The 24565-nt window shown below is 36.5% G+C and overlaps 1 protein-coding gene across 2 annotated transcripts in view; it reads right to left on the bottom strand.

Annotated features, from left to right (window-relative positions):
• miga1 (mitoguardin 1) overlaps positions 1-24565 on the bottom strand; it is a 99110-nt gene that overhangs the window by 73896 nt on the left and 649 nt on the right. For both annotated transcript variants that reach the window (XM_039736056.1, XM_039736057.1), the window contains one exon: positions 1568-1747. In XM_039736056.1, the coding sequence (XP_039591990.1) occupies positions 1568-1666 (99 nt within the window). In that variant the 5' untranslated portion in view covers positions 1667-1747. The remainder of the gene's footprint in view (positions 1-1567; positions 1748-24565) is intronic.

The following is a 24565-nucleotide window of genomic DNA, read 5'->3' as shown; positions in this document are numbered from 1 at the left end:
CCCCAATTTTAGCTTTATGCTCTACCATCTCTGACTGCCTGTCTTTATTCCCACTGTTAATATTAAATTTTGCCTCACATTTTCTTCTCCTGGACTTCTCTGCTCTTACCCTTGTCTTTACCTCACAAGGACTATTTTGTCCGAGTACAATGACTGCTAAAATGGTATTAGCCCATTGCTGGAAAACTCCAAATCCTTCCTCTCCATAAATTTCTTTCTTTAACCTAGTTTAACCTGAATTTTCAGCATAGTCAATCAAATGGTGTGGCTTATCCCAGATATGTGAAGTGCTACCCTGAAGTTTGTTTGGTGGAGAACAACAGTACTTGGGCACTGGACAGTGTCGCATTCCCAATCTTAATTTCCAATTTGTCCCTTTTGATTTTCTTTATTTTCATACTTGTTATATCTGTTATGTATCTCTGTGGTCTGCTCAGGATTTAATATCAGTTATTTTTTTTTTTATTTTTTAGAAAACTCTTTTACAGAATGGTTTGCATGGGATGTGTCAGAAAGGAGATTGTTATGAATCAAAAATGGAACAATGTTCATGCTGTTTACTTGTTTAACTTCAACAGACAGATATATACTGTAGCACTTTATTTGTTCAAAGAGGAAATTTAACTTTTACATAAGCTCAACAAGTATAGCAGTATTAGAACACTACCACCACCACCCACCCTCACATTCTCACGCAATAACAAAATAAAGATTAATCACAAAAGAGTCCCAAATGTTTGCTGCACTAATAACAGTTATTCCATAATTAATTCTTCAAGCAAAATAGCAAAAGTTAAAATTGGGTAATCCAATTAAAAGTAAGCTTACTAAACACAGGAAGCATTTTTTTCTCCCACAAACAGGAATGTGTCACGTAATTGAACTAGATACCAACACATGTTAAGTATCTTACTTATCCATTTCCCAAGCTCACTTTTTTCATTAAATGAAAGACACATTCTACAATTCATTTCATTAACTCATTTCACATATTAATATTTTCCAATACAGGTTTTTATAAAACACTGAAGTTTATTCTGGTAGCACCAGACACAAGGCCATAACCAACTGTGAAAGGAGTTCATTCATGTAATAATATTTAGTACATTTCCCACTGCAAAATAACTTGCAATATATGTGTATGTGTAATTTTTTGTAATGTGCAGGTATAGACAAATAAAGCGTAATCAGATAACCAAACAAGACTGACAAACTGAAGCATAAATTCTTGCTACTTACAAATTCAATTGACTGTTGATTTTTTTAATATCCTTTAAAACTTTTCAATTTTTAATTAAAACAATGCAATGAAAATACTTTGGTTTCTTGTATTTTTAGAAAGAAAAACAGTTTCAACAATTTATAACTGCTTCTTCAAATATTCAAATTTATTTAGTAATGGAGAATATTCATCCCCTAACACCTTTCAATAAACACACTTAAAGATGATCAGGATTAACATGGATAATAAAATTACTATACTCCCAAATTAATCTGTTAATGGAATAACCAATAAATGAGAGAAAAAATAAATAAATACATGTCTTTCAATTAATGATGCAGTTACCTGAGTAAAACTGTTGTAGAAAGAAACCGGTACACCAACCACCCTCAAAACCGCGGCTTTAAAGGAAGACTGTGAGCTGTTAAGTGTTTCTTCGGCCATTGTTCTTTCCTTCCATAATCTTTGGAGGCAGCAGAATATTTATATATGTCCAAAGGTACTTTTCAAGTGTGTGAAATCCTTCTGTAGTATAAATATAATAATAAAAAATATTTTAAATAAAAAGTCAGAAGTAACACTTGACAAAAAATTTGAATTGTGCATAATTACAGTAAATATATGTGAGTAATGTATTCTGTAATCCAAAAATAAACATATCTAAGAGCAGATTAGATGAATGTCTATGCCAGAAGGAGGCAGCAGACAGATGAAAGTGGAAATGTAAAAATTGAGTAATAGCTCAATACAGGTTTGCCTTGGCAACAACTGCAGGCAATATGTCATTTTAAAAATGAAATAAGGAGTGACAAATGACTCTAAAAATATAAAAAATATGAAAGCAATAAGCAGATAACATGTGGCAATTTTTCCAGAATTGGTTACCTGCCTTGCTGTGACAGGCTCCAGCTACCTTGTGGTCCTGCCCTAGATAAGAGGGGCAGGACGATGGATGGTTGGAAGGATGGATGGATGGTTGGTTGGTTACCTACTATTGACACTGTACTGCAAAGCCTAATTTCTTTGATTTTAATCACATATTCATTCCTTGGTAGTACTGTGATGCACAATGCATAATATTGTGATCCAAAATCAATGCTGCCTGATGTGACATTCAATAATGACAAATAATACAGTGAGAAACATATGTTACTGGTAAAAGGATGCAACTTCAATTTTCTCCCAAAATTTCCCACCTACAGTTAACTAACTGCCTATAATACATCCAGTTAAAACACAGTTCACACATAGTATACTATTTACAAAATACACAAAGGTACTTGTCATTAATGTCTGTTATATAATCAATACACTAACTACCTCAGTCCTAACCTTAGTGTATGTTGTACAGATAACAATTAGCAAAAGCAACAAATAAGTTTTCGTTTCTTTGATTTCTTAATGCACTACTGGGCAAGGAAAAATATGACTAACAAGTACTCACAGAGCTAATGAATAGTGTTTATTAATTATTATAAATTATAAGTACACAGAATTACCAACTCTAAATGTTTCTGGTTTACAGTGTTTCTAATCACAACTTGGATTTTCATGCATACAGCAGTAAATAAACACAGCCCCATCTTCAATTCAAACGTCTGTTCTTAGTAATATTTTAAATACTTATCAAATCTGGTAATGTCATGAATAATGCTGTATTAACTTTAAAGAACATTGTGGCTATAGTACTTTTACAATGCATGATGAAATAAGTTACAAATCCAGCACTGCCAAACTTGCACACTTTTCTGTGCCTTGCTTCAAAGGCAACTATACAACACCACTTGACTAACTGAAAAATACATACTTGTCCCACTCTATTTTTCTGTAATACATATCCTAATACAGGGTCAAAGGGGTCCGCTGGAGCCAATCCCATACAACCCTTGCAAAAATATACCCTTAGTAGTATCAATCTTTTGATTGATATTTGAGATAACCAAAAGATTTATTTTTAAACTGCTGAAGAACTTTTTGGTCTTCAAGCATCCCACGGACTTTGTTCCCATTTCACCAAGGAAAACAAATTAACTGTCAAGCATCACCACTGGGAGCTACCCTCATTTTGCATGTCTGACACAAAAGCTGAGGCATATTTTACTGTCCCTCTAGAACAATTGATCATGCATTAAAAAAGGACTTCCCCAACAGAAGATCTGCAAGGAAAATCACCTTCCAAAACCTCCCACAGCAGCAGCAACAGATTGCAATATCCTGGAAAATAAGAGCAAAACCAGTTAGGAAAAACAAAAGTTATGACCTAGAGTCCTGGACCGCTTCCTAACCTCCCCTAAAGCATTTTGTCTTTGCCACCTTACTACAGTGTTAAAGTAGTCCTTAAAATTGTATATATGAAGTGTATGCATATATACTGTACATATGAAATGATAATGTTATACTGACATCTTTGTTGAGCACCAGTAAATGAAACAGCCTTGTAAAAGAAAAAAATCAGTATTGCAGACATAGCAGCAAAATAACCATGCTGTGAGGTCACCATCAAGACAGCATTGCTTCAAGAATACATACTTGAAAATTGCAACTGCTGAAGTTTAAACTCATAAATGTGACATTTCATTTCTATCAGACCTGGTCTAAAATGCAAAGACAATTCATGTCATGGAAGAACAGAAGACCGAGCACAAGGAACCCATTAAAATTGAGAGAATGCATCTGTGTTCCAGCTTGACCAATCAATACAAGTAGATGCCAACAGTCCTACAAGACTTGAATCACCCCATAAACCTTAAGTGAGGAAGGCAAATATTCCCCTAAGCAACAGCCACCACATGGAAAATGGAAACAACCAGTGTGATAATTGAGGCCTAGCTACTTCAGAGACAAAAGCGGTAGTTGCAGTAGTTGTGATCACGAACCACAGAACTGCTTTAGAGCCAGTCAACATTTAGAGTGATCAATGCATAACCTTAAGTAAAGGGTTTATTTCTGAACAAGACTGTAATAGAAGAATAACAAGAACAATCTGATTAACTACTTTTTACTTACAGGCTACCAGATTACAAAGATTGTGCTAGAAATATGCATGGATGTACTGGCGGCAAATCCAGGATGGTGGGTTAAACCTTCCCCAGTTGGATGAACATGATAATGGAAGGACAGTCTAAAAAAACTCCTCCATGGGAAATACATTCACCCAGTATGCTGGATGGCACCATCACTCTGGTAGAGCTTCTGTTTAGACATCCACAGGGCTGCATAGGATATATACTATACACTTAACAAGCAAGTATTTTTGTTCAACAAGTGAGTATTTTAAACATGAGAACTGTTTTGGTGTACTTGAAGCCTGCATTTGAAAGAACAACCTGTATTGTCTACAACATGTCAATAAAGAAATTCATACAAAGTATTTGGTACTGTTTAATTCTGACAAGTGAAGTGATGATCTTAAGACAGATATTTCAAAATTCAAGCAAACTTTCATATGAACAGATTAAGCTGAATTCTTGTTAAATAACTAGTAGATAAGTAATTTTATCAATTCTTTGTATTTAGTAGTTTTGAAAATTGATGGCTAGATATATTGGCAGTGACTGCAGCTGGGAAATTACAACTTTGTGTTTAATAAAGAATCACATTCAAAACTAATGTAAAATCTGCAAATTACAGAATATTGAACCTAAAGCACTATTGCTTCCTATTATTCTATCAGGGCCTTCTTCTGATTCTAAAACTGTAGTTCCCAACATTAAACAAATGGTCATACAACTCTACAGTACATATTATGAGCATCCATCCATTTATGCATTTAAAAATCACCCGGAAACCCACCCTTTTCTCAGTTACATTTTAGATCTGCTGTATGTTACTTTACAACTATTAGATCATCCTGGGTGAAACAAAATCTTAGTTCTTAGTGGTAATTAACATCCTTGACTACTTGCTCAATGTAAGGACAAGCCTCTTCCTACTATCTCCATATTTTAATATAGTTTCCTGGGGTTTTACATATCTTGTAATCTACCTTGTTACCCGTTTTCCTTTCTAGGTTTTTTCAATTGCATTCACGTGTTTCTAAGTAATTCTGTATGACAATCATTGTCAAATTTCTATGGCTTGCAGTAAATTATTGTCGAAAACAAATATACAATATATATCTTGTAAAAAGTCAGATACAAAGCATTTCTTCCATTGTAGCAAATATAACAGACACTCCACAAGTTTAAACAACTACAGCATATTATAAAATTTTAATATAACAGTTGAAAGATTCATAGGGTCTGAATTGTCTTCAAAGATAATATTCAGCACTAGGTCCACTGTTATTTTTAAAATATAAAAATGATTTGGATAGGAATATACAGTACATAATAAGCTGGTTGGACTGGAAGAAAATCTAAAATCCACTGAACTTAGACAGCATACAAGCTTGGGCAAAATTGTGGCAGATGAAATTTAATTTATGTAAATGTAAATTAGTATATGTAGGACGTAAAAAAGTTAGGTCTGAAAACTGAAAGTACACCTTATGAGAAGGAAACATAGTGGGCTTGTCACTACCAACATTCCAAACAGTGCTTGGAAACCATCATGAAATCTAACAGAATGTTAGGTTATATACAGTGCATCCAGAAAGTATTCACAGCGCATCACTTTATCCACATTATTTTATGTTACAGCCTTATTCCAAAATGGATTAAATTCATTTTTTTCCTCAGAATTCTACACACAACACCCCATAATGACAACATGAAAAAGTTTACTTGAGGTTTTTGCAAATTTATTAAAAATAAAAAAACGTGAGAAAGCACATGTACATAAGTATTCACAGCCTTTGCCATGAAGCTCAAAATTGAGCTCAGGTGCATCCTGTTTCCCCTGATCATCCTTGAGATGTTTCTGCAGCTTAATTGGAGTCCACCTGTGGTAAATTCAGTTGATTGGACATTATTTGGAAAGGCACACACCTGTCCCACAGTTGACAGTTCATGTCAGAGCACAAACCAAGCATGAAGTCAAAGGAATTGTCTGTAGACCTCAGAGACAGGATTGTCTCGAGGCACAAATCTGGGGAAGGTTACAGAAAAATTTCTGCTGCTTTGAAGGTCCCAATGAGCACAGTGGCCTCCATCATCCGTAAGTGGAAGAATGTTCGAAACCACCAGGACTCTTCCTAGAGCTGGCCAGCCATCTAAACTGTGCGATCGGGGGAAAAGGGCCTTAGTCAGGGAGGTGACCAAGAACCTGATGGTCACTCTGTCAGAGCTTCAGCGGTCCTCTGTGGAGAAAGGAGAACCTTCCAGAATCTCTGCAGCAACCGACCAATCAGGCCTGTATGGTAGAGTGGCCAGACGGAAGCCACTCCTTAGTAAAAGGCACATGGCAGCATGCCTGGAGTTGGCCAAAAGGCACCTGAAGGACTCTCAGACCATGAGAAACAAAATTCTCTGGTCTGATGAGACAAAGATTGAACTCTTTGGTGTGAACGCCAGGCGTCACGTTTCGAGGAAACCAGGCACCGCTGATCACCATCCCTACAGTAAAGCATGGTGGTGGCAGCATATGGTGTGTTTTTCAGTGGCAGGAACAGGGAGACTAGTCAGGATAAAGGGAAAGATGACTGCAGCAATGTACAGAGACATCCTGGATGAAAACCTACTCTAGATCGCTCTTGACCTCAGACTGGGGCGATGATTCATCTTTCAGCAGGACAACGACCCTAAGCACACAGCCAAGATATCAAAGGAGTGGCTTCAGGACAACTCTGTGAATGTCCTTGAGTGGCCCAGCCAGAGCCCAGACTTGAATCCGATTGAACATCTCTGGAGAGATCTTAAAATGGCTGTGCACTGACACTTCCCATCCAACCTGATGGAGCTTGAGAGGTGCTGCAAAGAGGAATGGGCGAAACTGGCCAAGGATAGGTGTGCCAAGCTTGTGGCATCATATTCAAAAAGACTTGAGGCTGTAATTGCTGCCAAAGGTGCATAGACAAAGTATTGAGCAAAGGCTGTGAATACTTATGTACATGTGATTTCTCAGTTTTTATTATTTTTATTAAATTTGTAAAAATAATCCATTTTGGAATAAGGCTGTAACATAACAAAATGTGAAAAAAGTGATGCGCTGTGAATACTTTCCAGATGCAACATATATGGAGTACAAATCAAAGGATGTTGTGCTCAAACTTTATAATGCACTGATTAGACCTCAACTGGAGCAAAGGGTACAGTTTTGATCTCCAGACTACAAAAACACATAGAAGTACTACAAAAAGTCCAGAGAACAGTAACTAGCTCGATTCCAGGACTGCAGGGGATGAATTATGAGGAAATATTAAGACAGCTGATCCTTTTCAGTTTAAGCAAAAGGAGATTAAGAGGCAACATAACTGAAGTTTGTAAAATTATGAAGGGAATCAGTACAGTGGAGACTGTTACTTTAAAAAAATAATTAAGAACACAGGGACATAGTTGAAAACTTGTTAAGGGTAAATTTCATACAAACATTAAGAAGTTTTTCTTTACAAAGAGAACCACGGACACAAGAAATAAGTTACCAAGTATTGTGGTAGAGAGTAGGGAATTTTAAAACTAGACTTGATGTTATTTTGGAAGAATAAAGTGAATAGGATGGGTAAGCTTTATTGAGCTGAATGGTACGTTCTTGGATAGATTGTTCTAATATTCTAAAAAGTAAAGTACCATGACACAGGACAGTATATCTGGCAGACTATTGCTTCCATAGCCTATATACTGATGCAGAAAATTGAAATAGAAGATGCAGCCATTATCATCTCATATCTTTCCCACAGAAATAAATTGGTAACAAGAAGGTATCAGAGCTAATCAGTGAAATTACTAGAATAGATCATGAACATGCCAGGTGTCCAAGTGAGGCACTTCATAGGAAAAGACAGGCTCTGCATTCAGAACTCAACCTCGTAACAACTAAAGTAATTGAACAATACATTTCTAAATCAAGACAGCATTACTACGAACATGGAGAGAAAGCTGATAAGATGTTAGCTCAACAAATCCACAAGCAGGAAGTTCACAATGCAATCCCAACAATCACCAACACAGACGAAGAAAAAATCATTGACAATAAAAATTTAATGCACACGTTTACAGACTACTGTAAGTCCTTATATTGTACTGAGTTTAAAGAAGACAAACACAACCTAATGCATTTCTGGATACATTACAGACACCACAAATAGATACTCTTAGTGCAGAGGAATTGGATAAACATCTGGCACTATCAGAATTAGTAGATGATATTAACTCACTTCAACAGTGGGAAAGCAGCAGGCCCTGATGGCTACCCTGCCGAATTTTATAAAAAAATTCAACTCAGCTAGCTCCCCTTTTATTAGCAGCATTTACAGAAGATAGAGACAATCAAAATCTACCTCAAACTTTTTCCCAAGCATTAATTATGGTCTTTCCTAAACAAAATAAAAACTTACTACAACGTGCATCATACACTTCTGAATAATGATGTTAAGATACTCTCCAAAGTCCTAGCTAGAAGGATTGACAAAGTGCTTCCTTCGGTAATATCGCAAGACCAAACTGGATTTATTAAAGGCAGACACTTAGCTTCCAATCTTCGACGCCTGTTTAATATAATATATTCACCCACAAAGTCTAAACCCCGGAGATATTATTGTTGGATGCAGAAAAATTATTTGATATGGTTGAATGGAACTGCCTTTTCACTACACTGTGCATGGATCAAACTACTGTATACCAGTCCAAAAGCTTCAGTTTGTATAAACAACATTAATTCAGACTAATTTAAAGTAGAACGTGGTACCAGACAAGGATGCCCCTTGTCACCACTGCTTTTTTTAATTCGCCATTGAGCCACTGGTAGTTCACTGTCGAAATGCTTATGAGATAAGAAATGCTTATGAGATAAAGGGGATTATTAAATTTTCTCTATATGCAGATGATATTGTACTGTATATATCAGATCAACAAAATACTGTGCCTGCAGTCCTAGCAGCAAAAACTTAGAATTAACTTTGTTAAGATGAATATCCTTCCTAATCTTTTTTTATTTCAGAACATTCCAATATACAGTACATCAATAAATATTTTTTTAAGAAATTAGATTCAACCATAACCTCATTTATTTGGAATTCAAAACGTCCACATATCCAAAGGGCGACCCTACAAAGACCTAAGGGAGAATGTGGCATGGCTCCACCAAACTTTCAATTTTATTACTGTAGTGAATATACAAGGTATAAAAACCTGGACACGGACACAAATAGATGAACATACACAGGCTTGGTCCGCAATAGAAATAAAATCCTGCAGTACGTCTTTATATTCCTTGCTTTGTATCCCTATAATTGCAAGTTATCGTCAATATACTAACAACCCAATTGTGCTTCACTTACTCAGAATGGAACCAATGTTGGAAGTATTTTAAGATAGAGAATCTTTTATCTGTGGCACCCCTGCACGAGAACCACCTTTTTCCACCCTTTCAAACATACGCAGTTTATAATGTCTAGAAAACATTTGGGATTAAATTACTTGGAGATCTGTACATAGACAACGTCTTTGCATCCTACGAACAAGTACACTTCTTATTTAACTTTCCAGCAACACATTTCTTTCACTACCTTCAAATATGAAACTTTGTTAAACAAAACCTGTCCAATTTTCCTCACCGCCCACCTACCTCTATGTCAGAGAGCATCTCCGTAATATATAAAACCAATTTACAGATCCAAGAGTATAGTGAGAAATGGATCTTTCACTCAACATCTCAGAAAAGGAGTGGAAGGTAGCAGTGCACAGAATTCACTCGAGCTCCATATGCGCAAAGCATACAATTGTAACTTAAAATTATAAATCAGGCACATCTGTTTTGTTTAAAATTGTCCAAAATGTTTCCAGGGCAAACCAACCTGCGAACGTTGTAATCAAGTTCCATCCACACTGGGCCACTTGTTTTGGGCGTGCACCAAATTAACATCATTCTGGACCAAAATCTTTAAATGCCTTTCAGACAGCCTTGGTGTCACAATACCTCCTAATCCATTAACAGCTGTGTTTGGTGTACTTCCAGATAGGCTTAAAGTGGAGAAGGACAAACAAACTGTAAATGCCTTTACTTCACTATTGGCACATAGACTTATCTTGCTCAATTGGAAGAATCCTAACTTTAAGTCAGTGGCTAACTTGTGGTATATACTATTTGAAACTGGAAAAAATCAAACTCTCACTTTGAGGATCTGTACAAAACTTTTTCAAAACCTGGCAGGAACTAATCAATAACATTTTAGAATAACCATTTTCATTGAGGAAGCACATTCACTCCCCTCTGGCCTAGCTCTCTCTCATGGGTGGGGGTTGATTTGTTTCAAACCAAGTCCTGTAAAATCTGACTAATTTGTATGGAATGTTATTTGATTTTAATAAAATCCAAAAGAAGATAGAGCTATTAAGGTCCAGTGTGCACACTTTTGAAAGGCATGCTTAATCAATGTAATATCATTAATGTAACAATTACCTTTTACTTGTTTGAGTACACTACCACTTTGGTTAATATGGCATTTTCTCCCTGCAGATATCCAGTTTGTGTCTGTTGGCAAGTATAAGAGAGATGCTGGATTACTGAGAGATTTGCATTGGTTCAGTAAGTGCTTACTTTAGAAGAATTAAGTGGATAGGACTGGCGAGCTTTATTGGGCAGAATGGCCTGCTCTTGTCCACATTGTTCTAATGTTCTAAACAAATTGCAATGAAGAGGCCTCAGAAAAAAAATAATAAAAAAGTACTGTTACACTAAGCCTTAATTTCTACAAAATAAAGTGTGACAATTTTATTTGGTTAAGCCTTCAGTAAAGTGAATTTGTTACAGCATTAAACATATGCAACAGCTATTTTCCTTTCTTTAGTTTTATTTAGTTGTGCCTTGAATGACAGTTCAATGGACCATATATTGTTGTTCATTTTATTTTTACTGCTTTTTTGCTTTTCAACCTGTAACATTAAAGTTAATGAAGCCAAGAAGCTAGTTATATACAGTATTTTATTTATATCCATATCACTGCATAAATCAAATTCCTGTTTGTCATTTTATGCCTAGCAAAAATAAACTTATTTGATTAAGGCTTCATTTTCACAGGTATTCATCAAGAGACAATGAAATACAAAGCATATGTATTTACACCAAGGTTATTATAGTTAACGAAAACTAAAATCAAAACTGAAACTATTATTAAAAAAACATTTTCGTAAACTGAAATAAAATAACAAAACCAAAATGAAAAACTAAAACTAAACAAAACTACTAAAGTAGCTGGAAAGACTAACTGAAATAAAATAATTTACTAAAATATTTTTAGTTTTCGTTTTTGAATGAATATTCTTGCCGTTAAGTCTTTAACCCTTGTAACTTTTAACTCTAAAACAGAAAGTCATCCACCACAAACCACCCACATAAATTGATCCAGTTGACAGAGGGCAGGTATTCACACAGCATTTGCGGTGACAGAGCAAGCAGAATGTGGGCGCATAAAGCGTGTGAAATAAAAAGCGATTTACGTGCTTCCTTTTTTTGTGCTTGTTCTATATCAAGATGTAAACTGCTTAAATCGGAATGTGCTAGTCAACAAAACCTTTACCATATAGACAGAAAAATCACAAGTGAGTAACATTTCGGTTTATTTCTCAGGTGACTGCTTTTTGTTGACAGTAATTCACCTGCCACTTCTCATAGGAGAAATCATTTTTACTTTCTCGTATACAAAGTATAAAGTATAGTAAACATTAAAGAAATTCCCAAAATGAATCTTGATGTTACAGACCTCCCTGAGTCCAAATGTACCGTATTTTAGAATTATTTGTGTGTGTGTAAACACGATAACTCAAAAATGCAATGAGATAGATGGATAAAATTCAGCATGTGGTTGTTCCAAAATTGTAGATCTGTATTAACTTTTAGGCCAAATCCATCAACTAGAAGTGGTACGTTACCTGAACACATACTCAGTTTTTTTTTCTTTTTAATTCATGCTGCTGCAGAGTCCGATTTATTCAACTTTACTTTTATAATAATTGTTCAATATATTATTAATTTGATTTGTTATTAATGGTTCTTTAATGTACATAATATAAAAATATAATCATTGTCTTGTGGTTTACTCCTCAAATATCCATCCCCATATCTGAGTTTATGAGAAAGTCTAGGGGAGACCACTCCCGGCTTTTGAAAAAACAACACTGATCAAGAGACTGACTAGGTCATCATACAAGATCAGCATATTGTTACTGACCAATCACTTTTGCTTTAAAAATATCATTTAACAATGAAGCGATACAAACAAAAGTAGGCAGGCGAAGCCAGTCTGCCAAGTGATGAAAAACTAAACATACTAATGTGTTTTTGTATTTATTTTATATTTATTAATTTATCTTTTTTAGTTCATATTCACAACTCAAAATACCTGATATTGTGAAAATAATCCATTAGCAGAATTACATTTTAAAATATTTGTCCCCCTTTTTTCAAAGTTTCTCTCTCTCTCAAAGTAGGAAGTTGAAATATCATATTCTTTTTGTTCTTGACATCAGGTATGTCATACATATTGCATACCAGGGCTTTTTGCTGCCTTGCATCCTAACCTGCTGGGATAGGCTCCAGGTTTCCTGTGATCCTACTCTGGATAAGCAGGTTTAGATAATGTATATATTGTTCTTAATCTCAGATGCTGTCTCTGTCGTTTTGGGCCTGTCCATACTCCTATTACCTGCTGTTACTCTGCTCATAAAGGGTTTACCTTTCTTATACATTGGCTATTCAAGTCTCACCACTCCTAACCTTCAGACTACCTGCTTGTTTTTCAGCACACTGATTCAAGTCTAAGAGTCCTTTTCTTTCTAAGCCACGTGATTTTCATGATCACACCTGTCAGAACTCAGTACAATCTGTTTTCTGACTTTTGATATCTTTTTAGGCCTGCAGGTGGCAAAATTCTGTCTATAAATTGTATGTGCCCAAGATGGAATCACAGATCAGTATGGCTGGTAGAAAATAACAAATCCCAGTATGGGAGATTTTTGAATGAAATATTGAATGCATTCATTTTAAGCACATTGTCTTGGAGCGAGATATGTATTAACTTTTAGGTTGTGTGCTGTAGACATTTTGAATAAAAAACCCTCAAACCTTAAAATTCACTTCAATTTCATTACAAATTGGCACATTTTGGGCAATAAAGAAAAATCTAAAAGTGCCAACAGTCAGCACAGATTTGTTCAGCACAAATGACATAGAAAATATTTTAAAAATTACAAAATTGTGTAAAATTGTTCATATTCAGTACATTCTGGTTTTGATTATGCTTTTTTTTATCAGACAAAAGCAAAACCAGATAGTAAACCAAATAGTGTAGTAAGCTTCTACTAACATTAAACTCATATCCAAATCCATTAAGTGTACTGTTCTGTCAGATTGTGACACAAAACTGAACTCCGTAGGAGCTCCATGCCATAATTACTAAAACTGAAACTGATAGATATAAAAATAATATAGAAATGTCTCTGTGAAATAAAAACTAAAGGAAAACTAAAAATACACAATGAAGGAAAACTAAAACTAAATGGAATTTCCAAGTAAGGTCAGAAAAAATATAGAATAAAAACTAATATAAAAAGACAAAACTATAATAACCTTGATTCACACCATATTGTATTAATACAAAAACTAGAATTCTGAAAAACAGACCCAATCGAAGGCTTAGTCCACACTAACACAGATGAAATTGACAACAGCATTTTCATTTTCAAAAATTTCTGTCCACATTACTAGTGTTTTCAGATCGATTTTTTAGTTCCACACTGAAACGCCAAAAATGGATAAATATTGAGGACAAAATAAACTCTGCAAAAGTGAATTAGCAGCAAAATGAACTACTATACTGTGCAAAAAAACTGAAACAAATGGTGCCACTGACACAAAAAGAAAGGTGTTTATTTCTATTAGTGTTTTCATACATTAAAGGAATACTCCACCTACATTTTTTCATATGTTATTTACCCATGTTGTTTGTAAAAATGGCTGAGAAAAACTGTTAATCTCATGTTTTCATGGGACACAGAAATAAAAATCTTTGCCATAATGCACGTCTAAGGAGACCATATCTGCACCATAGCAAACAGCATAAAAATATCCTTAAAAAATCCCATAGTAGTCATCTTCCATAATGGATAAAATGCAGACATTTTTGCTACAATATTGTTAAATAAATACTTTCGTAAAAATCAGAGCAGTGCACACGGAAGAAAACATATTCACACAGGAATGAGCTTTATGAATTAAAGACAGGACTCTTGACCAATGAATGATGGGAATGATGCCATGTCAACAAATAATGTGTTTATGCAGGTTAAAAAGGTGTCTATGGGCAATCAGTCCAAATGTGAAACAAATGCATTAAAACTTACCAAATACATCAACTTTAAATTGGTAAAGGTTTCAGTTTCAGAATATATGCCTTCTATATTTCTAAGGTATATTTGTGACAACAAAAGGAAACTGGAAACAATATGTTTTATTTCAGATTTGTGCCACTGTTTTTCCTGAGATAACATGTTGATTCACCTGTCTGTTCACAGAGGATCATGGATGTACTTTTCATATAAACAAGAATATAAAATTCCACAAATCACCTGCTTCTTTAAACATCATGGATGTACTTTTCATATAAATAAGAATGTAAAATTCCACAAATCACCTACTTCTTTAAAGCCGCATAAGCACATTGAAAAACAGAACCATATAGAATAAGTAATGGAAATGCTTACTGGAAAACATAATACTGTAAATAATACTGTATAAATAAGTAGGTCTTATATATGGTGCTATGATAGCGCTGCTGCTTTATGGATTTACCCTCTCTCTTGTCCACGTACAACTTACATGTTCTTCCAGATGGAGTATGAGGTTTCCTCTTGCATACCCAAAGACATGAAGGGGTGACCTGGCAATTGATCCCAAGTTAGTTTTAGTAAGAGTGTGAATGTGTGTGCATTTGTGGGTATAAAATGACAACCTATTTCTCTAAACCCTAAAAAGAATCAGCACCCCAGCAAATTTAGAGGAACTTTGGGCTTTCAGGAGTATCATATGTTGCATGATTACAATAAAAGCCACAACATTTGATTAACAACAACAAAAACTTGGAGTGCATACACAATAGGCTAGAATAAACAGATGATAAACCCACACAATGCAAAACCGCAGGTTTGTACTGTTGCTCAAGAAGCCTAAAGAAAAGCAGAGGCCATGTATATCAAACATGCATAAGGATACACCACAGAGTGTAGAAGTGGGCAGAGATAGACTTGTCTGTTTTGGGAACTAAATAACTGCAGCAGTCCATGATCAAAATCACAATCACCTACTGTACAGGAAACTATTACATTTTGCATTTTTTCCCCAAACAGTAGTTTTTATACAGTTCACTTTTACTATATAAAAAACAAACATTTAAAATGTACATTTTATATGCAATTAAGGTAGCAAACTCCAAAGGAAAAAATGGTAAAAAAGTTAAGCATTTAAAGCTATGTAAAAAATACAAATTTCTTAATTTCTTCTAAAGGTAATTATACTAGCACACTTTTCTGAATGCAAAAAAACAGAAGAAAAAAGGGCACGCTAATTTAACAGTTACACGCTGACCCAATGAATTAAACAGTTACATAATTTATTTAATGTTAGCTCAGACCCGGCACTTGAAAGTTTCTCTCCTGGAATAAGCCTACTTTTGCTGAGTTTGTGCCAAACACTATTCTATCCCTGACCATCTCATCTTCGTTTGCATAAGCACAGTCCTTCACCAGCAATTTTAACTCCGTTATAGCAATTTTAACTCCGTTACAAAGTGATCAAAAGTCTTGTTTATACCCTGTCTATGAACGTCTTCTCATTGCTTTCCTAAACTTGCATCTTGCGATATCGCTCGTTCGTCATAGGCATGACAAACGCCAGCAGCAACCACTCTATGAACTTAATTTAAACTTAAGGTTTACACTATTCTATCCCTGTGCTTTGTTTCCGCAGTAGCTGCACTTATGAATATGCTTGTATCGTATTCGTCACTCGCTTCATATTCTTTTGCTGCCTTCTCAATTGTGTAATGCATTTTTGTTCAGCTGCTTTCTTTGGAGCTCTTGCTTGTTCTCTGCGTACTGCGTTCACAGTCAGTTCACATGAGCCGCTCGGAGTACATGCATCAAAGGTTCTCAGCTGTGCTTGTGCTCTCTCGTGCGATCTTGCGATGTCCACGGCTTTATTTAATGTTAGCTAAGACCTTAAGACTTACTTAAAAGTTTCTCTCGCACTTTCGCTGAGTTTGTGCCAAACACTAGTCTATCCCTGACCATCTCATCTCCGTTTGCATAAGCACAGTCCTTCACCCGCGAATATTTAGCGGCAGCGTGTCTATTGGATTGCTGCTGACGGACGGCCTTATATGGGCAGGCACTCAATTACGTGGGAGGCGTGATGATGGGGGATGCAACTCCGCCTCTCACGGCGACCGAGCTGCAGGCTATGGCCGTATATATGTACGTAAGTAGGTTCCAGTTATGACTGTTATGCGCAGAATTTCGAAACTAAACCTGCTTAACTTTTGTAAGTAAGCTGTAAGGAATGAGCCTGCCAAATTTCAGCCTTCTACCTACACGGGAAGTTGGAGAATTAGTGATGAGTGAGTCAGTCAGTCAGTGAGGGCTTTGCCTTTTATTGGTATAGATACCTCAAACACAACCTCCCTTGACTTATACTCCATTCTTTGAAGTGTAATACTCAACAACCTATTAACCTTTTTAATTGCTTCTGTAAAATGTCTCGATTGTAGACACTGCAGAGTCCACTACAACATCTACTTCCTTCTCATTACGACCTCAATTTATATAGGTATAGTAATTACTGTGAAGATTACTGTACAATTTAAGTATCCCTAATCAGAAATTCCAAAATGTAAAACTTTTTGAGCGCTGACATTACCTTACTTACGTTTCTCCTTTTTTATTTAAACATATGTGAACAACATATGTGCAGATTACAAATATATTTATTCATTCAATGCGGTTTTGTTCTGGTCTCCAGTAAATCATTTGAGCGCTTTAGTACATAAATAATGATCATACGGTGGTAAAGCCATACCCCATGAACTGCCACAAAGCTATGCACACAACTGACGATTGAGGTTACCATAATTCAGTGAGCTTCATGACTTCATCAACTATCGGGGTTTGGTCATAATGCTAACTGACTTAATCCAATTTTATTTCCTCCCTTGTTTGAGGCATTGGGAAATACTGATATCATTTTGTAATGCTAATGTCGTTATTAGTAGTATGTCAACATTGCACTAGTACCTAAAGGCAATGAGACTGTACAGGTGAAAAGCACACTTTGACCTATTAAATATTACTTTGTTCCTTCAGGAACAGCTAAATAAATATAGAACGCTTCATGGATAAAATATGTATGCATCTGAAATGTGTTCAAGCTGTTTTGTATGGTGTCTCTGAGCATCAACCAACACCTACTGAAAATATTAGTGTTAATCAAAAAGCCTGTATGGACTGACATCAAATGATTTCTACAATAATGCTGACAGGAGTTGCTGGCAGCATACAGTTCTTTGACACGTGGTTGCAATAAATGTTGTCATGATCTAATGTTTTACCTTTTGTTTCTCAGTAACCCATTGAATACCTACTATTTATAAAGAGCTTCTGTTAACAGTAAGAATGAATAAAATGCTGTATAGTATTCACTGGGTATTGTTTGTGAAGTTTTCTCTCGCCTTCAGGAGATCCAAAATGCAGATGCTAGGCTTTTAACATGTTCACACAAATGGACTCGCATCTCCCCAACTTTGCACTCTCTACATTGGATCCCAATTAAAAATTTTGGCACTTACTTACAGAGCTCTGCATGGTCCCCGACATATCACAAACCTCCTTCAGCACCACACTTCAGTCCATACTCGGAGATCTGCTCAGTTAGATCTCTTTTCGGTTCCTCATACCAGATTAAAGACAAGTGGGAATTACGCATTTCAAACCACTGCTCCAAGGTTACGGAAGTCTTCCAGCGACATAAAGATCAGCAGAGTCTGTTTAAGTGTCAACTTAAGACATATCTATTCAGCCAGGCATTTAGGTAGTGCTGCTATCTGTGGGTGTTTTTTCATATTGCCCTTGTTTTGTATTTTGCTTTGATATTTAATTTTATTCTGTTTTATTGTTCAGGGCTTTGTGACTTTTGTCTGTGATAGGTGCTTTATAAATAATTTTTACTTACATTACTTAAAACATAAAATTAACTGATACAATTACAATACTTCACATGTAGCTACCTGAGTAAGGCCTTTTTATGCAAAATAGCAATGTGTGCTATTTGCTTTTACTTAAAGCTGCATAGACAACAAATATTTCCAAAACATTTTCAGTTATTGTCACAACCTCTGTATTAAGCTATGTGTCACAGTACGCTGGGATACAGTGACACTGAATCTGAAGATGAAACATGTAACCAAATTTTACATATAGTGTTATTGCTATGATAAAGGAACACTGTAACAACTTTTGCTATAACAACTTGGACCCCTCTCATCTATGCAGGTGCATCTTATTGCACAATATCTATGACAAAGTAGTTAGCAAGCAACATTCCATCTCCACCTGTAGCTTGGGTAGGAAATGTAAGTGCTGGATACAAAACTGATCCACAGGTGTGCAACCAGTTGTCACGACAGTCCTTCCAAAGGTGTTTATTACTTCAGCTCTTTGGATCATATGATATCAGAACCAATCATAAATCTCATCTCATCTAATCTAATCCTTGTATGTACTGCTGTAGGAACCTGAGGGATTGATTCTTAGCTAGAGTCAATAAACTGGCTATAATCACTTTTAAGACCTTTTTGGTTGTTGGCTTCTTGTCATTATAAATTTGTTGCATGTCTTTTATGGTGCAAATAATGGTTCTTAATGGCAGTGCAGCAGCTAACATGTTGTCCAGCGCACACTTTGGGTGTTGAATCATCTGTTTGTAGAACACTTTTAAGAGCATGGCTTTGAGTCTGTCTTGTGATGGCACAGATTTCACTCCCAAATGGTCCAGCAGAACTTCATTTAAATCAGTTGACAAGAGATCTCTTTCACAGTGACTCCAGTACAGTGGCAAGGAGTCAAAGATCATCTGACACAGAATGTTCTCCATAAATAAGTGTTGCTGCAAATGCTGGAACTAAACATAAGGAAAAGGACCCATGACCCATAGATCCTTATGCCAATATCCTTTCCACAGACCATTTTGCCAATAATGATGACACTCTCATTTCTGTCACTCTGCTGTACAATCTAGAAATTCTGTTCAAAAAGCTACATACACAGTTCTAGACACCCTGGCTGTATCATGGACCCTTTCAATGATAAAGTTGTTATTTATGGGGTAGTTCGCATTTTTCATCTTTGAGTTGGCAAATCATTTCTTGTATGAGGGTAACTCTATGAAGTTTGACACCTATTGAAGGTAACTCATAGCAAATAAGACTTAAAACTTTACTTTAAGCATAAGGGAAGAAGTAGAAATGGCAATATGATATCAATATTACATCAATATATAAATATTATTTATTTCAAATACATGCGTTATTAATATTTTAATAAATTGTAATATGATAATAAATGGCAATATGTTACAAGATCCATCCGTCAATCCTCTTCTGCTTATCAGAGGTCGGGTCGCGGGGGCAGCAGCTTGAGCAGAGATGCCCAGACTTACATTTTCCCCGGCCACTTCTTCTAGCTCTTCCGGGAGAATCCCAAGGAGTTCCCGAGCCAGCCGGGAGACATAGTCCCTCCAGCGTGTCCTGGGTCTTCCCTGGGGCCTCCTCTGGTTGGACGGGCCCGAAACACCTCACCAGGGAGCCGTCCAGGAGGCAGGAGGCATCCTGATCAGATAGATGCTCGAGCCAGCTCATCTGACTCCTCTCGATGCGGAGGAGCAGTGGCTCTACTCTGAGGAACAGATCAACTGGTAAATTGAAAGCTTTGCCTTACGGCTCAGCTCCTTTTTCACCACGACAGACCGATGCAGAGCCCACATCACTGCGGATGCCACACCGATCCACCTGTCAATCTCACGCTCCATTCTTCCCACACTCGTGAACAAGACCCCAAGATACTTAAACTCCTCCACTTGGGGCAGGATCTCTCTCCCAACCCTGAGAGGGCACTCCACGCTTTTCCGGCTGAGGACCATGGTCTCGGATTTGGAGGTGTTGATTCGCATCCTAGCCGCTTCACACTCAGCTGAGAACTGATTCAGACAGAGCTGAAGATCACAGCCTGATAAAGCAAACAGGACAACATCATCTGCAAAAAGCAGTGACCCAATCCTGAGTCCACCAATCCAGCAACATTAACCCTAACCCCTCCTCGAACCGCCACCTTATCGTGGTGTACGGGTTTGGGTGTCCCAATGATCCCAGGAGCTCTGATGTCCAGGGCTTTATGACCCTGGTAGAGCCACCCAAGGCAAACTGGTCCTAGGTGAGGGATGAGACAAAGAGTGGTTCAATAGACCTTCTATGATGAATAAAAAATTTGGACTGCATTTTCCCACGCCCAGATGCGGGTCACCGGGCCCCCCCTCTGGAGCCAGGCCTGGAGGTGGAGCTCGATGGCGAGCGCCTGGTGGCCAGGCCTGCACCCATGGGGCTCGGCCGGGCACAGCCCGCAGAGGCAACGTGGGTCCCCCTTCCCATGAGCTCACCACCTATGGGAGGGGCCAAGGAGGTCGGGTGCAGTGTGAGTTGGGTGGTGGCCGAAGGCAGGGACCTTGGCAGACCGATCCTCGGCTACAGAAGCTGGCTCTTGGGATGTGGAATGTTACAAGATCATACCCCATAATTACAAGATCTTAACTTCTCATAATTATGAGAAAATGTCTCCAGTATTTTTTTGTTTGGAGAATGCAGTTCACTTCAGTAAAGTTCCACACCAAGGGAAATATTTATAAAACTTAGATTCAAGCATGAAAATATGCATTCGATGGGGAAAAAAAAGATTATTTATTAAACCTGGCATATGCACAGTTCTATGCAGGTAAACGTGTGTACATCAGCACACCTCAAAACTCATCTTGCTGTCACAAATGACTTGTGTGTTAATGGACTGTCACTGCTTATGGTTAATAAGAGCATCGTCATTCTAACTAAGCACTCTTATTGCAACATTAGTGCAGAAAACTGCTCTTAGTACAGGAGGGAAAACAGGATATTGTTTTAAATTGCCTTTTTTTTGGCAAAATCATGTTATGGTTTATGTATGTACACCCACACCATATGAAAATGTAATGTAGCACCCAATAGTTGGTTAATGGCTTTCGCCACAGCGGGAATGATGGGATTGAAGGTTGAATGAGATATTCCTGATCTGTCAGTCAGGTCCTTGAGAAGTGACAACAGGTAGCCTATGTAAATTAAAGCGAAACCAAAAAGGATTTTCAGTGCAAAAAGTCTGCATGTCATTTTCATCACTTTTGAGGTTTAATATTTTGCCATGTCAATGAACAATATATTAACTGCTCTGTGATACGAATTATTATATATGTGAGTCGTCATTTAGCAGGACTGACTGCATTTCCCTACATGATAATGTGCGTTTCCAAGATATCTCAGAATGTACATGGAAGTATTCTGAAATCTGAAATACTTCTGGTCCCAGGTGTTTCGAAATTAGGGATACTCAACCTTTATCGATTTTTCCTTCCATATACAAAGAACCCCAGGAGAAAAAAGCATAAAACAGACATGATCACTCACTGTAAATGAGTATTGCATTCCTTTAACTCAACAGTAAAATTGCTTGCATTTTCAGAACACTGTAGGAGAGCAACAGAAGTTCAGAGTTTACAGGTAAGCAAACTGATGACAGCAAAAACTGGATTATGTTTGACTTGAATGAATAATTTTCCAGGTAGAATAATAATTCAAACACCTATAGCCATATTAGAGCATCTTAAAAAAGTAACGATCATTTAATAATAGACCTCAATAGCAAATGCGTGGAAAGGGTTAAAAATTGTTGTTCAAGTGGTCCTAATGGAGGTTGAGCTCTTTTGCAAAACATGTACATATATGCATGAAGCTGGCTTACAGTATAAACTGTAATCACTGCAAAATACTCTCTACCAAAATCTGACTGAATCGGAGTGAGGTGAAAACTTCTTATAATTAATTTAGAAGGATCTGTAACACATGGCTGACACTTGTTGTAACTGGAAATTCTATTTAAATATATGAAACATGAACATTTTCAAAAGATACATTTTCATAAAACACATAATACCAGTCAATAGTCTGTAAAAACCCAGAAATTTTCATATTGTTGATAGAAATTGAGACCTTTTTTAACAGGACAGATTAAATTGATTTAAAAATATAGCACATACATTACTGGTGTTTCTAGTGGCTGTTACTGCTCCAAATTAATGTATTACTCACATGACTGCCAAGCCTTATTTTTACCACAAATTCATCAGTGTCCCAATAGTAAGCCCCTTCGGTTTATCTTTAATTGCTTACAATATAAATGCTAAATATAAACAAAATATAAATGTTCATATCACAGCTTCAGCGGATTCAAAACTCTGCTGCAAGAGTCCTAACACAAACCAGCAACAGCGAGCACATAACACCCATCTTGCTTTGCCTCAGCTGGCTTCCTGTGCCTTACAGGATTGAAAATAAAATTCTATTATTAACCTACAAAGCTTTAAATGGCCTTGCTCCAGACTACATCAATAGCCTTCTCCATCACTATGCTCTTGTTCGCCCACTAAGGTCCTCTGATTCTGGCAAACCTGCACTCTATGGGTCACAGGACCATTGCTGTATAGCACCCAGACTTTGGAATGACCTCCCGAAATTAATTATATCAGCTGACTCAATTCATTCTAAAAAAAAAAAATTTCAAATACATCTGCTCAGGAAGGCTTTTAACTTAACCTGACATTCTGCCCCCTCTTTCAGTCATCCTCTCTGTCCAGATGCTTAGCGTAATTTGTGTGTGTTATATCACAAATGATGTTATCTGCTAGGCTATTCTTTTAGTACATAATTTAGAATTTTACTCTGGTTTATTGTGTTTTATTCTATTTAATGCTTTGAGTATCCTGTATCTATCTGTTTTACTGTTCTATTCAGAAAACATTTGTATCCAGCGTTACATACATCTGCTCTTTCTTTATGAGACACTGTGAAGCACCTTGAGCATGGGAAAGGCGTTAGAATCCTAAATCCAAAGAGGACTGTTTCATTTATATTAGGTAGAATGCCCAGAGGGGACTGGGCGGTCTCATGGTCTGGATTTTATTTTTTTCTCCAGCCGTCTGGAGTTTTTTTTTTGTTTTTTCTGTCCCCCCGGCCATTGAACCTTACTCTTATTCGATGTTAATGTTGATTTATTTTGTTTTATAATTGTGTCTTTCATTTTTCTATTCTTTAATATGTAAAGCACTTTGAGCTACTGTTTGTATGAAAATGTGCTATATAAATAAATGTTGTTGTTGTTATATATAAATAAAATGTATTATTATTAAATGGTTATTAAAGAAACCTTTCTAATTGCATTAACACCTCTGAATCCTGCTATTCTGTTAACTTCAGTTGCAAGGTACTGGCATTCCTAAAGTTTAGTTGTGAGCTCAAAAAAGGACAAATTGAAATAACTTTGTCAAGAAACATGTCTTTGTTTTTTTGTAGAATGAAGGTTATTTCATGTGACAGATTGCTAAGAAACTGAAGATTTCATACAAAGGATGACTGTTACTGTCTTGAGAGAAGAGGGTAAACTGACAGAAGATAAGTACATCAAAGTGTGTAGTTTAAGAAACAAAACACCTTACTGGTAATCTTAAAAGCATAATAAGGATTCTCCAATAACCTATTAGCATTTATACATGAATAATTTAGGATAAGCTACAAGAGGGCAGTAGGGCAGAGGAGGAATGACTCCTGTGCAATCATATGTGAATAACAAATTAAAATCAGTAATTTCAAGCAGCAATAGCCTTTAGAAACACTATTAATGTCTTAGCTATATTTTTAAATCAGTGTAATGGTCTCTTGATAAGGTATCAATAACAAACATTTCTGGGTGTGTCCAAAGTTTTGACTTGTAGTGCATATCGCACATCAATCATACTCATTGTACCTTTTACAACTACTGCAAATAATTCCTCGAGTCAGTCAGATGAAAGAAAAACAAAACAATCTATTAAGTTATGCAATGCGGTCTAGCGATAGTACGCAGTAAATTACCAATT

Source organism: Polypterus senegalus, chromosome 14, assembly GCF_016835505.1.
Source record: "Polypterus senegalus isolate Bchr_013 chromosome 14, ASM1683550v1, whole genome shotgun sequence".
NCBI classification, from domain to species: Eukaryota; Metazoa; Chordata; class Cladistia; order Polypteriformes; family Polypteridae; genus Polypterus; species Polypterus senegalus.
Note: the sequence above shows the minus strand (reverse complement) of the source record. Positions and strands in the feature narration are given on the sequence as shown.